General features: G+C 45.2%; 3 protein-coding genes across 5 annotated transcripts; 1 reads left to right on the top strand and 2 right to left on the bottom strand.

The window, feature by feature from the left end:
• Positions 1-238: 238 nt before the first annotated feature.
• On the bottom strand, positions 239-3,521 carry dhrs12lb (dehydrogenase/reductase (SDR family) member 12-like b). 2 transcript variants are annotated; one of them, XM_040170709.2, is made up of 10 exons: positions 3,171-3,521; positions 2,680-2,813; positions 2,522-2,604; positions 2,329-2,424; positions 2,141-2,222; positions 1,993-2,054; positions 1,748-1,852; positions 1,429-1,519; positions 543-680; positions 239-467 (listed from the first exon to the last, which is right to left on the bottom strand). In XM_040170709.2, the coding sequence occupies exons 1-10, from the start codon at positions 3,224-3,226 to the stop codon at positions 346-348; spliced, it is 969 nt and encodes a 322-aa protein (XP_040026643.1). In that variant the 5' UTR covers positions 3,227-3,521; the 3' UTR covers positions 239-345. The 2 variants fall into 2 exon arrangements, with proteins under 2 accessions (XP_040026643.1, XP_040026644.1); XM_040170710.2 differs by lacking the exon at positions 1,748-1,852 and having other exon boundaries at positions 3,171-3,508.
• A 35-nt stretch (positions 3,522-3,556) lies between these two features.
• Positions 3,557-7,014, top strand: ap1s3b (adaptor related protein complex 1 subunit sigma 3b). Of its 2 annotated transcripts, XM_040170711.2 has the most exons (6): positions 3,557-3,701; positions 4,802-4,980; positions 5,096-5,204; positions 5,381-5,518; positions 6,203-6,264; positions 6,426-7,014. In XM_040170711.2, exons 1-5 carry the CDS (start codon positions 3,699-3,701, stop codon positions 6,242-6,244), a joined length of 471 nt encoding a protein of 156 aa, XP_040026645.1. In that variant the 5' UTR covers positions 3,557-3,698; the 3' UTR covers positions 6,245-6,264; positions 6,426-7,014. The 2 variants fall into 2 exon arrangements, with proteins under 2 accessions (XP_040026645.1, XP_040026646.1); XM_040170712.2 differs by lacking the exon at positions 6,203-6,264.
• Positions 7,015-7,157: 143 nt separating this feature from the next.
• On the bottom strand, positions 7,158-10,434 carry scg2b (secretogranin II b). Its single transcript, XM_040170708.2, has 2 exons — positions 10,283-10,434; positions 7,158-9,801 (listed from the first exon to the last, which is right to left on the bottom strand). Exons 1-2 carry the CDS (start codon positions 10,410-10,412, stop codon positions 7,979-7,981), a joined length of 1,953 nt encoding a protein of 650 aa, XP_040026642.1. The 5' UTR covers positions 10,413-10,434; the 3' UTR covers positions 7,158-7,978.
• Positions 10,435-12,487: the final 2,053 nt, after the last annotated feature.

Here is a 12,487-nt window from a genome sequence, read left to right as displayed (position 1 = left end):
GCTCAGTGTGGTAGCCACGACTTCTAAAATATAAATCACATTGAGCAGGTAAACCAGCAGTTCTTGCTTCAGCTGAACAACAAACACACAATTTCACACACACGCTGTAAAATCAACTAGCCTTGAGACCATTAGTTTGTGACAATGAGGACACGGCAGTTACTGATGACATCACAGGTCGCCCTGGTACCTCCAAGCTACGCTCCTAAACATGGCTGTGGGGAATCAGGACATGGGATTTTATTTCAAAAATTGATCTTAATGCTTTATTGGGTCACTTCCACGTGGTGTAACATTTGTATCAGACTATTGAGAGCCGTTGAGGCGGTGAAGGAGCGTTAAAATCTACGCCGCGTTTTGAAGGTAGGCTCTGGCCAAAGTCTCCAGCTGAGTCATGAAGCCCTGAACTTCTTCAGCAGAACTCTGAGTCCAGGCCAGAGGCAGGTGAGCTGCAACAGGCGTGCGATCTGCAACACAAAACAGCCCGTCAGAAGATGGCAGAAGGAAATAAAGGAGCGTCCCTATATCACAGTCTCCTTCACCTTGAAAGAACTGGCCGCTGCGCATTCTGCCCGCAGCTCTGGACAGCGCCAACCACACAACGGTGTCGGCTCCCTGCTCCACGCTGCGCAGCCTGTCGCCCATCATCTGGTGGAACTGAGGCATTGATGTGGAAACAGCTGGACAAGGGGGGGGGGGGGGGGTAACATTTTAAAAAGGTGCTGGTGGTGTGTATGTCTATCTCGCACTGATCTATATATTTAATCTCCCTAATGTCCTCAGTCTCACAACCCGAAATCACTTTTCTGTAAATATTAATTTAGCTATGGAGATACATTTGATACTAGAGTTTGAGGTCACATATTTTGTGTGGAACAACTAGTCCTGGACACTATCCACTTGAACGCTGTTCATAAATATATCTTTTAATAACTACCCACACAGAGGTGTATGGGCCAAAGCGCAAGGCAGTGAGTGGAAGCCCTTTACTCTGTTGTGTTGTGGGTTGTAATTTGAATGAACCTTCAAAATAACAAGCACAAAAAAAGTATTACAATAAAAAACAGCAGTTTAATCATCAAAAACTCCCTTATGGAAAAGTATGTATGTGTTATCAATTAAATGTATTAAAGTAAAATAGCAGTTTACATTTGTAAATGTTATAATAGCCTGCTGTATTTCCCCATATTGACATGTAATCTAATTTTAAAATTGTATCTGACCACTGTCAGATACAATTTTAAAATTAGATTCAGTGGAACCCTAATTTGACAATGCCATTGATCAGATTATTACTCATATGTAGACATCAGCGGCATATGAGGGACAAGACAGCTGTGCATTTCTGTGATTTTTCTCAACAAAGACAAAAAATGACCAACACCAACAACCGTCTTTAGGTCATTTGGATGAGCTGCCTATCGGTACCTGGAGTGTCTGCCCAGCCAGGATGCATTGAAGAAAATAGAATGACTGGGTTGGCCTTGGCCCACTGCTGTGTCAGCACCACCTGCTGCCTCTGAGGAGAAACACCACATGGTCAGAGACATAACCAACATGTAGTCACTACCACTGCTGTCAATGCACTCGCCACTGCCACTTCATCCGTTTTCCTCCGTTCAACTGCATCACATCAACAAATCGGAACGAAGCGAGACGCACAGCGTTCCTAAATGAGGGAGACGTACACGGCGCACGTGGGCCTGCTGGTTTTGTAACCTGGATTGTGTTCTTTTCCTCCCCCCACCTTGTTCTGCGCGTACACCATGACGCCGTCAAAGTCGCCCTTCTCTGACTGCAAGTCATCGACTCGGAGTTTCTGGACCAGCATGCCTCCTGAGGACACAGTGATCTAACAGGCCGGGAGAAAAAAGGCCCAGTGTGCTTAGAACACAGCCACTACAGCGCGGACAACAGTGCCATTATGCTGTCCGCATCACGCGGAGGAGCACTTGTGTGTGTGTGTCTGAGAGAAAGTGTGTGTTTTCATACCACCCTTGGGTCCCGGCTCTTCTGTAGAAGTGGCATGAGAGTCTCCGTGAGGATGTACACCCCTGAAGAAATGGAGAAGAGGCAAACTTCAAACTGTGCTATGAACCGCAGCGGTCAGCCTTCTTTGACCATCAGAATGAAGGCTCACCCATAGTGTTGGTGGCAAAGTTCTTCTCCAGGCCCTCGGCATTCAGCTCCCTCTTGTGCACCATGCAGCCCGCGTTATTTATCTGTCACGACAGAAGTGATGCAGAGATCGGATCAAACAGTCACATCAGAATAGATTCACATAGACAGATTTGGCATGAGGATTAAAAGGAGACTGGTGACACGTACCAACACGTTCAAGGCTGGATACTGCCTCTTGAAGGCCTCGGCGAACTCCCTGACCTTCTGTGTCTCTGACATGTCCACAATGTGGATGTGCACCTCCTAGAATGACCAGATAAGCATCAGTCTCTCCCAATGGGATTTGTTGCCATCTTCGTCCCGTTTAGTGTTTGGCATGTTTAAGGTCAACAACACCCACCGAGTTGCCTGACTCACTGACAATGTCCAACTTGGCCTCTTCTGCTTTATCTTTGTTCCTACAAACCATGTAGACGGTCCCACCTGGAAACAAAGTATCAAAAGTGGAATTTCTATCAATATGAAAAAGGCAGAGACAACACCTCGGCAGTATTGTACCTTTCTTGGCTATAGCCATGGCTGTCGCCCGGCCAATTCCACTGTTGGCTCCGGTGATCATGAAAGACCGTCCCACCACGGACACATCCAGGTCTTGGGGCTCAAAGTCTCTGAAGGCCGCCTCATATCCTTTTCTGAAGGCATATGGGGAAAACCATAGGTGCAGATTTAAGCTTCAGAAGAGTCAGGTGATTTCATCCTCAATGCACACCAGCTGTCAATGGCCCTATTGTAATTGTGCATAAAGGCCAGTTTGTGTAGCGATGTGTGAACGGTGATCAGACCGTTGATATTACCCGGATGAGCCGTCTTCAGGCTTAAACTAATGATACTAAATACATTTTTTTAAAGAGAAATGCATTTCAAATCTAGACAACCGACAAAGCAGAACTCACAAACAGGATTATACCGTACACACAAAGCATCATCTGCCAACTGTTTTCTTACAACTCCAAAGTAAGCACTCAGTGCTTGACTGAGTGATGACTAACCTGGTGTATTGGTGGATTCCATTCAAAAACCAGACGGCATTTCGGTACAGAGACATGTTGCCAAATGAACAATAATCCCAGGAGTGTTGCAGTTTGGCGGCTCCCTGTCAGCCGCTGTGACGGATCGGTGTCACATGAAGCGATCGGACGGAAAGGGAGCGCTCGCTGCTCTCCGCCGACTCCGCGCGGCAACTACACTGAGACGCCAACAAAGTGCAGTCACATTAATCTTTTACCAGCTAATTCATGAAAACAACTTTTTTTTTAAAGTAGGGTGAGACCTATTTGAGAGGTTGTCATGGGCTGCACCTCTGCTACACAAACCGACATTAACCAATCCAGATGGGTGTGAGCGGCGGTGACGCGCCCACGGGGGCGGAGTTACAGCCAACTTTCACGCCGCTCGGAGTGCACCAGACAGAGATGTGTTCAGCCGGACCAGCTGACCCTTTGTGAGGGTTAAAGTTACTTAAAACAATTAAAAAAACATTTTGATTTAGCATTTACAGCTCTTGTCGTGTCGTCAAAATGGTAAGTACGTGTCGGTTTGTTTTTCCCACGCATGACGTTGTCGAAAGCCGCCAGGCTGCTGTTCACCTGTTGCACCTGTCGTCGCTGTGCTACGCCTCGTAAATAAACGTTAACACCTCTGCGCCACTTCCTCATACACTCCGGGCCCCGTTTGCGCCTACTCGGACACCGAAAATCAGCTGTATATCTTTAGTTTTCTACCGTTTAGTATCTAGTGGTGTTGCTTTAAAAGCGACAACCGGAAGTAAGGTGAACGTTTCCTCGACCTGTCGCCTCAGTCCAACAGGTTTGGTCGCTTCGCGTCGCGTGCTGCCCTGGTGGCAGTTCAAAGCTTCCCATGTTCGATTTGCCTTTTGTGTGGAAACACTGACATTGGCCTGCTGTCTTTCTAGACCCTAGAAATTAGGTTTTTAAATGTCCTGTATGGTTCACTTTACAGTTCAAAACAGCTTCTTCACTTTGACAACAAGTTAGAACATTTTTTTTAAAATGGCAACACACGACGGTGGTGTTCTGGGCTAGAAGGTTGCATTGTTGCACAATCTTAGATTAGAAACGACGTCTGCACGTCTCAGTTATTTAAGCAACATACTTTTATGCCAAAACTCGGACTCAGAGCTGCAACACGACACCCCGCATCCTTTACCCCATTGAAACCTCAAACTACTTGTTCTTCCTACGGCAACAATGACAGGAAGACTCTAAGAAAACATTGTGTCCGCGTGTTTTTGATAGAAATGGGGTAACCGTAATGTCCATTTTTACACATAGGCCATATGTCCAATGACTCATTCTGTAAACATCTGAAACCCTCTCTTGAAAAACATACTTTTTCACGATCACTTGCTGACCTTCACATTTCTGCTTGTGGCGCCTTCTTCCCCCCCGCCGGTGACGTATTTGTTCAGTGGAGTTACTCTTTAATGAGCCACAACCTCAGCAAACTACTCTTTTGAACCCTGCCTTGATGTGTTGGCAGGGTTAGTTAACAGTGTCCTCTGCGGAGACTTCATGCTGACATGCGTGTGCGTTTTGTCGCCTCAGTTTGTGCGTGCATCACCACTTCCCCTGTGACCCTGCTCTGTGTCTGTGCTGTTCAGATGCGCTTCCTGCTCCTCTTCAGTCGCCAGGGGAAGCTGCGTCTGCAGAAGTGGTTCACGCCCATGTCCGAACGTGAGAAGAAGAAGATCATCAGGGACATGACCACAATGGTGTTGGCACGGCAACCGCGCTCCTGTAACTTCCTGCACTGGAAAGACCTGAAGGTTATTTACAAGAGGTGGGTTTGTTCAAATAACTTTATCTGCTTCTGAAGCAGCGGCCTTTTCTTCTCCTTCTCGGAACAATTTTATTTTATACTTACGGAAATCTTCACCGTGTCACCGTTTCCTCAGGTATGCAAGTTTGTATTTCTGCTTGGCCATCGAGAACCAGGAGAATGAGCTGATCGCCCTGGAGGTTATTCATCGCTACGTGGAGCTGCTGGACAAATACTTTGGCAATGTATTTCTTAATGTTTTACCCTCTTTTCATTTAATACACAGCTAGAGCCTAAAGTGTAACTATGGAAACGTGATGCTAGCTTAAATAGAGGAAAGGAGTCAGTAAATACCATATACAAATGTCTGTTTTAAAGTAAAAATATGCTTATTTACTGTTTTGTGACATGACCTCCTCAGGTGTGTGAGCTGGACATAATCTTTAACTTTGAGAAGGCCTATTTTATCCTGGATGAGTTTCTAATTGGAGGGGAAATACAAGAAACCTCCAAACAAATGGTGAACCGCTCCATTGAAGCCTCAGACATGTTACAGGAGGTGAGATGCGCCGGCACACACTCTCATACACAACACGAGACGTGGCTTGCATCTGTGGTGTGAGCATGTAACATGTGTGGCATGGCTCGACTTGAAAAAAACTGATTAAAAGCTAAAAAAAAAGCAGTACTTATTGCATCTGAAAAGAAGCTCAGCTGTGGGATATCGAGACATATCCAGATGTCTGAAATTGTTTCTTTCTAACACTTATCATGAATCAAGCTCCAGGATGGAAACTTGTTTCATTTTATTTGTGTGTGCGTGTGTGTGTGTGTGTGAACGTTTATTGTCGCAAGCAGTGTCATTATAAGTTCCATTAACCGCGGTGCTGAGTCCTTGGCGTGCCTTTCTTTCTCATAGCTTTTACACTTGTGGATATTGGCTCCTTTTTGCATAGATTTGAGTTTGTGCTGCTGATTTCCCCCTTTGTGTGTGTGTGCACATCTCTCTCTCTCTCTGCCATGTTATTGCGAGTGAGAGACAGATCTTCCTGGAATGTGGCGTAGGTTTAGTGTCTGGCTGAATCTTCCCGCTCTTCCTGTAGGTTCATGGCTCTGCGTGGTACAGTTGTTAACTGGGTGTGTTGTTCTGTGCTTCTGAGTAGGGTTGACTAACACTTATTAAATCAAGAGTTGGATTATGTGCAGCGTAGCCTCCCATTCATTTTGACCATTATCACTTCAGGATGACATCAGTGAGTGGTATGAGGTGGAGCTGTTTGGATGACCTTGAATATGGACAGAAAGGTTAGATGTTCTGCTTGTGTTAGTTGGTGTGCTCAGCACTTATCACCAGGTGATGTGTAGATGTGTGCCTGTGAATATTCATTGTATTGTAATGCCTTTTTTTTTTTTTTACAAGGCGTAGAACGTGATTTTAAAACTAAACTCTTTGTGTTTTTCTCTAGACCATGGAGGAGTATATGAGCAAGCCTGCTTTTTAACCTGGGACGTAAAGGACACAAAGGCACCGCCGGGAGGAACCCAGTGTACTGCATATGAGTCAAAGACGTTTCTGATATGGAATTTTCTTTGATTCTATTGAACATTTTCAAAAGATGAAACAGGCCTTCTTCATGTCTTCTTACCTTCTGCTTGAAGCTTCACTACATTGTAGCTACATTTGAGAGTATGTTTAATATTTTTTCAGTCATTCGCTTAATTGAAGGAAGCCGAAAAGTCGTGATTGCCTTGCAATGTAAATGAATTAGGAATCTGATTTTGGGGTGTATTTTGGGTTCATAAATTTGTTGTGTTTTGTATTTAAATCATGTATTAATATATTGTAACAAATGATTTTATTCCAAAAACACTAATGCTAGTCTGCAACTTAGTTAATATTTCAACAATATTTGGACCAATTTGAGTGAGACTAATAATGACAACTGTTTTTAAGCTGTGTAGCTTCCTTAACACGTCTTTGCTATTGAGGGTATGAATAGCATTATTATTTATCATGTCCAATTCATGAAGTTATGATTAAAATTTGTATTTTGATACCGTTTCCATGTGTAATTGAATTTCACCAAACCTTGCAAAAATGAGTGTTTATGATCAACATCATTTTAAATAACTTTCACCCAGATTCCTCTGTAAACAGTGTCTGGTGTGTTTTTTAATAAGGCAACACAACTCCGCAAGAAGGAAAAATAATACAGCTGATTCTTTATTGGTCTGTGATTCATCACACATTATTGAACATGTACAAAATGGTTTAAAAATGAGCATACATAGCACAAACCACTGGTAGGCCAACAATACAGAGCTTCGCAGTATGAAAGGGTTGGAAGGCAGGCGACGGTCTGATATTTAGAATTGGAAATAATGATCCATTATAATAACATGAAATCTACTAACCCTGAATATATCACGAGTCACAACAACACTCGCTCTCAGCCCAGCACGCTGCCCTAACGAAAAATGCCCGTAATGTTCCCCCTCTCAGGACATTATGCTAAATAATTTACAGGTATATTCACGTTGAATAATTTGAAATGGATGAAAAATAAGTATTTTTTACACTATCTAGTTGATTATGATTTAAAATAAGCCTGTTTACAAACACAATAAACCTAACCAAACTTTTGACATCACCAAACTTTAATATATTTCTGTGTGATTTAGTTGATGCGTACTAGGCCTAATTGGCAATTTCAGAGTGGTAACACGTTGAAATTATAAGTATTTTGAGAATATTTTTTACCCATTTATGTACGGATTGCACCTTTTAATCTCCTCCGGTATTAATATAATCTCTATAATGTTCTTGCAGCAAGTAGGGACTATAGTACATTTAATGTGTTGGATGTATACGATTGCCATAGTTCATTTTCATAAGGGTGATATTAGTTATACCAGCTATAGTTCATATAATGTAAACTAGATCACGTCCACCAAACTTTATTTTCGAGACAGTATAAATACTATATTCATTGTTGCGTGCTTCTTGCAGGGCTTCAGGCTACATCCCGGCCACCTTTTTGTCACGGCGCTCCTCCACTTCATTTGCGGTCTCTGGAGCCGAGGTCTTGGGCGTCATCTCCTCCTCCCCCTCCATCTCCACGGGCTCCATTGTTTCCTCGGTGGCCTCCTCGGTGTCCCTCTTGGTTATTGGCCGCTTTTCGGGGTCCGCTTGACCCAAATAGTCTTTCATTGCCCGCTCGTACAGCTCGTAGGGGAACTGCCCCTTCAGTTGGGCCTGGGTGTCCCTCTTGGTGATGGTGTTGGGGTACTCTGTGAGGATCTTGGCCGCCAGGTAGGTGGTCACCTCGTCTTCCACGTCACCATCCTCGTCTTCATCATCGGCGACATCGGCCTGACGTTTCAACGGCATTTTGTTGAGCTCGGACAGAAAGAGGTTCTCCCTGCGGCCGGAGGAGGCAGGGGGTTTAACCGGTCCGGAGTTTGGAACGGGATTGGACGCCACGGGGATTCTGTCCGAGGAGGGAGAGGTCTTCACGGGTCTCTGCACCACGGGGTACTGGTTGCTGATAGTCTCCACTCCGATGATGTCTAAAAAGTCCTCCCTGTCCATATCCTCGGGAACGGGCTTGCTCTTCGCCGGCAGCCTGTGGCTGTAGTACCTGATCTTGGGGGTCTGCCCGGTCGGGTAGCGGGTCTCTGAGGCTTGGGGTTCGCGGTGGAATTTTCTGAGCTCCTCGGTGAGCAGCAGGTCGATGAGGTCCTGAGGGGGGACGTGGAGCTTCAGGGACAGCTGCAGCAACTCCCTCAGTGTCCGAGGATCGACGATGGAGGGGCGGATCAGCCTCTTTCTCTGCTCTCCGATCTTATCCCTGCGCTGCGTCTGGTCGCTCATCTCCAAGACTTTCAACAGGTAGTAATCTACCAGTTTAGTGTCGTCTTCCGCCTGCTCTTGGTTTTGTCCAGCACGGCGTTGCATTTCCCCTCTCTCTGCTTCTCCCTGCTCCCCGAGCGCCCTGTCCATTTCTTCGTGGCTCCCATTGACCATCTCCTCCGTCTCCTCCCTCTCCTCCACGGGGACCCACTCCTCTCCGCCGGCCACATCCTCGTAGGCCGGACTCCTCAGGTTGAACCCGAGCTCTTCCTCGTCATCATCGTCCCCGAACACGTCTCTCTTCTGGCCGGACAGACCGGGCATCCTCCCGAGCTCCTCGAAGATGGACCGCAAATTGGCGAGGCTCTGAGGTGTGTACTGTTCATCCAGGTCCTCCGTGGCTCGCTTGGAAGCGTCCGTGTTCTCCTCGTCCTCAAACATCAGGGGGTATTTCTTGTGGGGTCTGGGAAAATTACCGTATTCAGACTGTGTGCCCGCGGGGACTTCGGTGTCTTTGGTGCGGTGCCTATGCGTGCGGCGGTCGTTCCTGGGCGCCGAAACGGGGCCGGGGTTTGCGTCCTTCCCAGTCCGATCCTGGAGGGACTGGAGCATGGCTTTCATCAGCTGCTCAGCGGTAACGTCCTGCCTCGGCACGCCGGGGGCTGGCTGGCGGTCGCCGGGACTCTCTTCTTGCTGCGTAGCGAGCTGAAGGAGGACCCTGAACTTGTCCACTTCGTCGTAATCCACGGGTTCGGGTCTGCCCCCGTTCCGCTGCTTCAAGTTTTCGATGTACTCCAATGCTTTCATCATGTCGGAGCTGGGCGGATAGGCAGCCGGCTGCCCCTCGCTCTGCCCGCCGCGGAGCCTGTAGTGGCGGGGAAGAGACGCAGCCCGCACGCCGCATCCATGGAGGAGGAAGGCGAGTAGCACCACGGCTCCCCCCACGGGCAACTTTTGGTGGAAATGCAGCATTATAGGCAATGTATTACCTGCAAACCGAGAGAGCATACGAGGTTAGAGGCGGAATAAGCGATTTCTACGTTTCTACCAGAATGTATAAAGCAACGTGCACAAGCGTGCAAGTCTGTTTTTATCCGTGAAATGAAATCCGGGGAGTTACGCTCGGCAAATTGAATGACGATGCCGTGCGTGAGGAGATGCATTCACATCACTGGATGAGTCATTCACCGCGTTGTTATGGGCAACCTCAACATCCGATTTTCCTCACAAAGCCATTAAAAAAACAACACCCCGTTTTCTTTTCTCTTTTTTTCACTATAGTAACAACACATTTTAATCACGAATTGTTCAGACTGTGCATTTGATCACATCGATAGCCCTCATTCAACACATTGTCGACATCTGCGACAAGCGAATGTGACAGACGGTTGTCTTTCAAACCTCGGACTCGGGAACCGGAAACACATTTGAACTCAAATATAACGAAAACATATCAAAACTGTTTCTTACCTTTGGCAAAAAAGCTCAGACAGCAGTGAAGGTGTATGGCATCTGCCGTGAAACGGTTCTGTTCTCTACTGTTTTCAGCACTTGGACAGCTCCCCCGGTTATATGAGGCAACACCTGACCACCGCGTCATCACACAACACACGCAATAGCCGCTCCTCAGAAATCCATATAAATGATTCAGGTTTGTTTGATGGCTTACTGAAAAGCTCGCTTCATTAAAACTATTTTTCTGCTGTCTGTGATGTTTCACAGCACTACTCTGAAAGGTATAATGACTCGAAATATATATATAATTCTGGGAGTAAATGCAACCTGCCGATATGTTTATGTAATTACTCATTCATTGCATTTACAACTTTTATCTAAAATCTGCAAAACAACGTGTAAAAGTTCCTGTGTAAACTTTAGCATTTAAGCATCTACTTAAAAATTGATTTCTCACTTTTCATTCTGATACAGAAAAAAACACTCTTTTGTATTTTGGTATAAAACCTGCAGTTTTACCATCATTGCCTCCGTCATCTTGGCAAGTGAGGAGTTAACCCCTCTAACGATGACTCACACTCCAAAACCACCGCGCAGTTGCTGTCGCAGTTGCTCGCTCCCTCCCTCCCCCCCCCCACCCCCTCCCCCCTTTCTGACAGAGACGTTGATAAACACCCTCCTTGTCGGCGAGAGGCCGAAGCTGCGGCCTTCTGCGGGTCAATTAGACGAAAAAAAGGTCACATGTAAGGATCGTTTAAACGGTATGTATTTCCCTCTAAGAATTATGATATCAGTAGTTAACAAAGTAGTAAAAAAAACAAATTTCACAATGATAAAGGCATACGACTCAACCCTATACCATATCCCTCACCATTTCCATAGGGTGCAACACAAGGGAGATGAAGCTTAAACGGCTCGTGATACTTGTTGTAAAGGCATCGTTTAAACAATCTGATGGGACCACTGCTCAGGTTGTGTAGGTGGAGCTCAATTGTTGGAATTGAATGTATTGCTTTGCTTTTACTTCATTCTGTACACTTCCGTTGTAGTTCATTCAGGGAGAGGGATCCCTTCCTCTGCCGCTCTCTCTAAGGTTTCTCCCCTTTTTTTTCCCCATCAAAAGGTTTTTCATATTTTTTGGGAGTTTTTCCTTTGCAGATGTGAGGGTTTTGGAATAAGGATGTTTTACGTGTACAGACTGTAAAATTCAATAAAACTAATTGAATTGAATTAATTGTGTCACCTCTTTGAGCAATACACATTTATTTAAAACAAAACCGATGTGCATTGGTCATTTTAAGCCAATACATGTACGAGTATTTAAATTTCATATCCACATTGCAGGGATTTTCTTTCATGCTTTTAATGTTTAAGTTAATGTTAAGCAAAGCAAATGGTCAGTCAGCCGCTCAATGCTTATTGCCATATGACACCTTTTATCCACCCCAACCTCCATTTTCATTTCACATCTAATTAATCTAGTGTGCTTCTTATTTATTCGATGTTGCAATACTATCATGCCTATTAGTTAAAGGAAGAAACGTAATCTTTCAACTCCATCCTCGTTGTCGGGCACTCGATGTGTCATCAAATATAGACAACAACGTTGGAGGTGCTTTTTAGTTGAAGGTGCCGTCATCTGCCTGCTCTGCAGAGCCACAGAGAGCCTCCTGATGTTAACAGACACATCCATCTGAAGAGCCACTGATGCGTGTGCAGCCTTGTTTAAGCCCCCTAGTGTGTGCAGAAAAAATGTGAACAGAAATTGAAAGAGGTGATGCATGCCTTGCATGTCCATTAAGAGATGGATAATAGGATATGCTCATCGTCTGCAATCAATTGAACTGAAAATTAACAACTGCACAGGGACTATATAACAATTCATTTAATTTTTTCAGCTTATTTGATATTCAACTAACTAAAAAAGGAAAACATCAGACTTCTTGGAACGATTACGATGAATGTAATGAGCTCAAGAGCCCTTTAACATTGCAGTTGTATCTATAGTCTGAAGGACGAGTGAAGAAACACACGTTTTTTTGTTGTGTGTCAGAAATACTTTTTTTTCACTGCTAAAAATAACTTGTCATGTGGTTATTGTGACGTGTTTGGGCAAGTGATTCAGCACCACAACAAACTGATTTTCCTAGCTACGGATATGGTATTTATTCAGCCTTAACTCCGATGTTATGTCTGAGGAATGGATCGGCCCTAGCACAA

This window comes from Gasterosteus aculeatus, chromosome 3 (assembly GCF_964276395.1).
Source record: "Gasterosteus aculeatus chromosome 3, fGasAcu3.hap1.1, whole genome shotgun sequence".
In the NCBI taxonomy this organism is placed as follows: domain Eukaryota; kingdom Metazoa; phylum Chordata; class Actinopteri; order Perciformes; family Gasterosteidae; genus Gasterosteus; species Gasterosteus aculeatus.
Note: the sequence above shows the minus strand (reverse complement) of the source record. Positions and strands in the feature narration are given on the sequence as shown.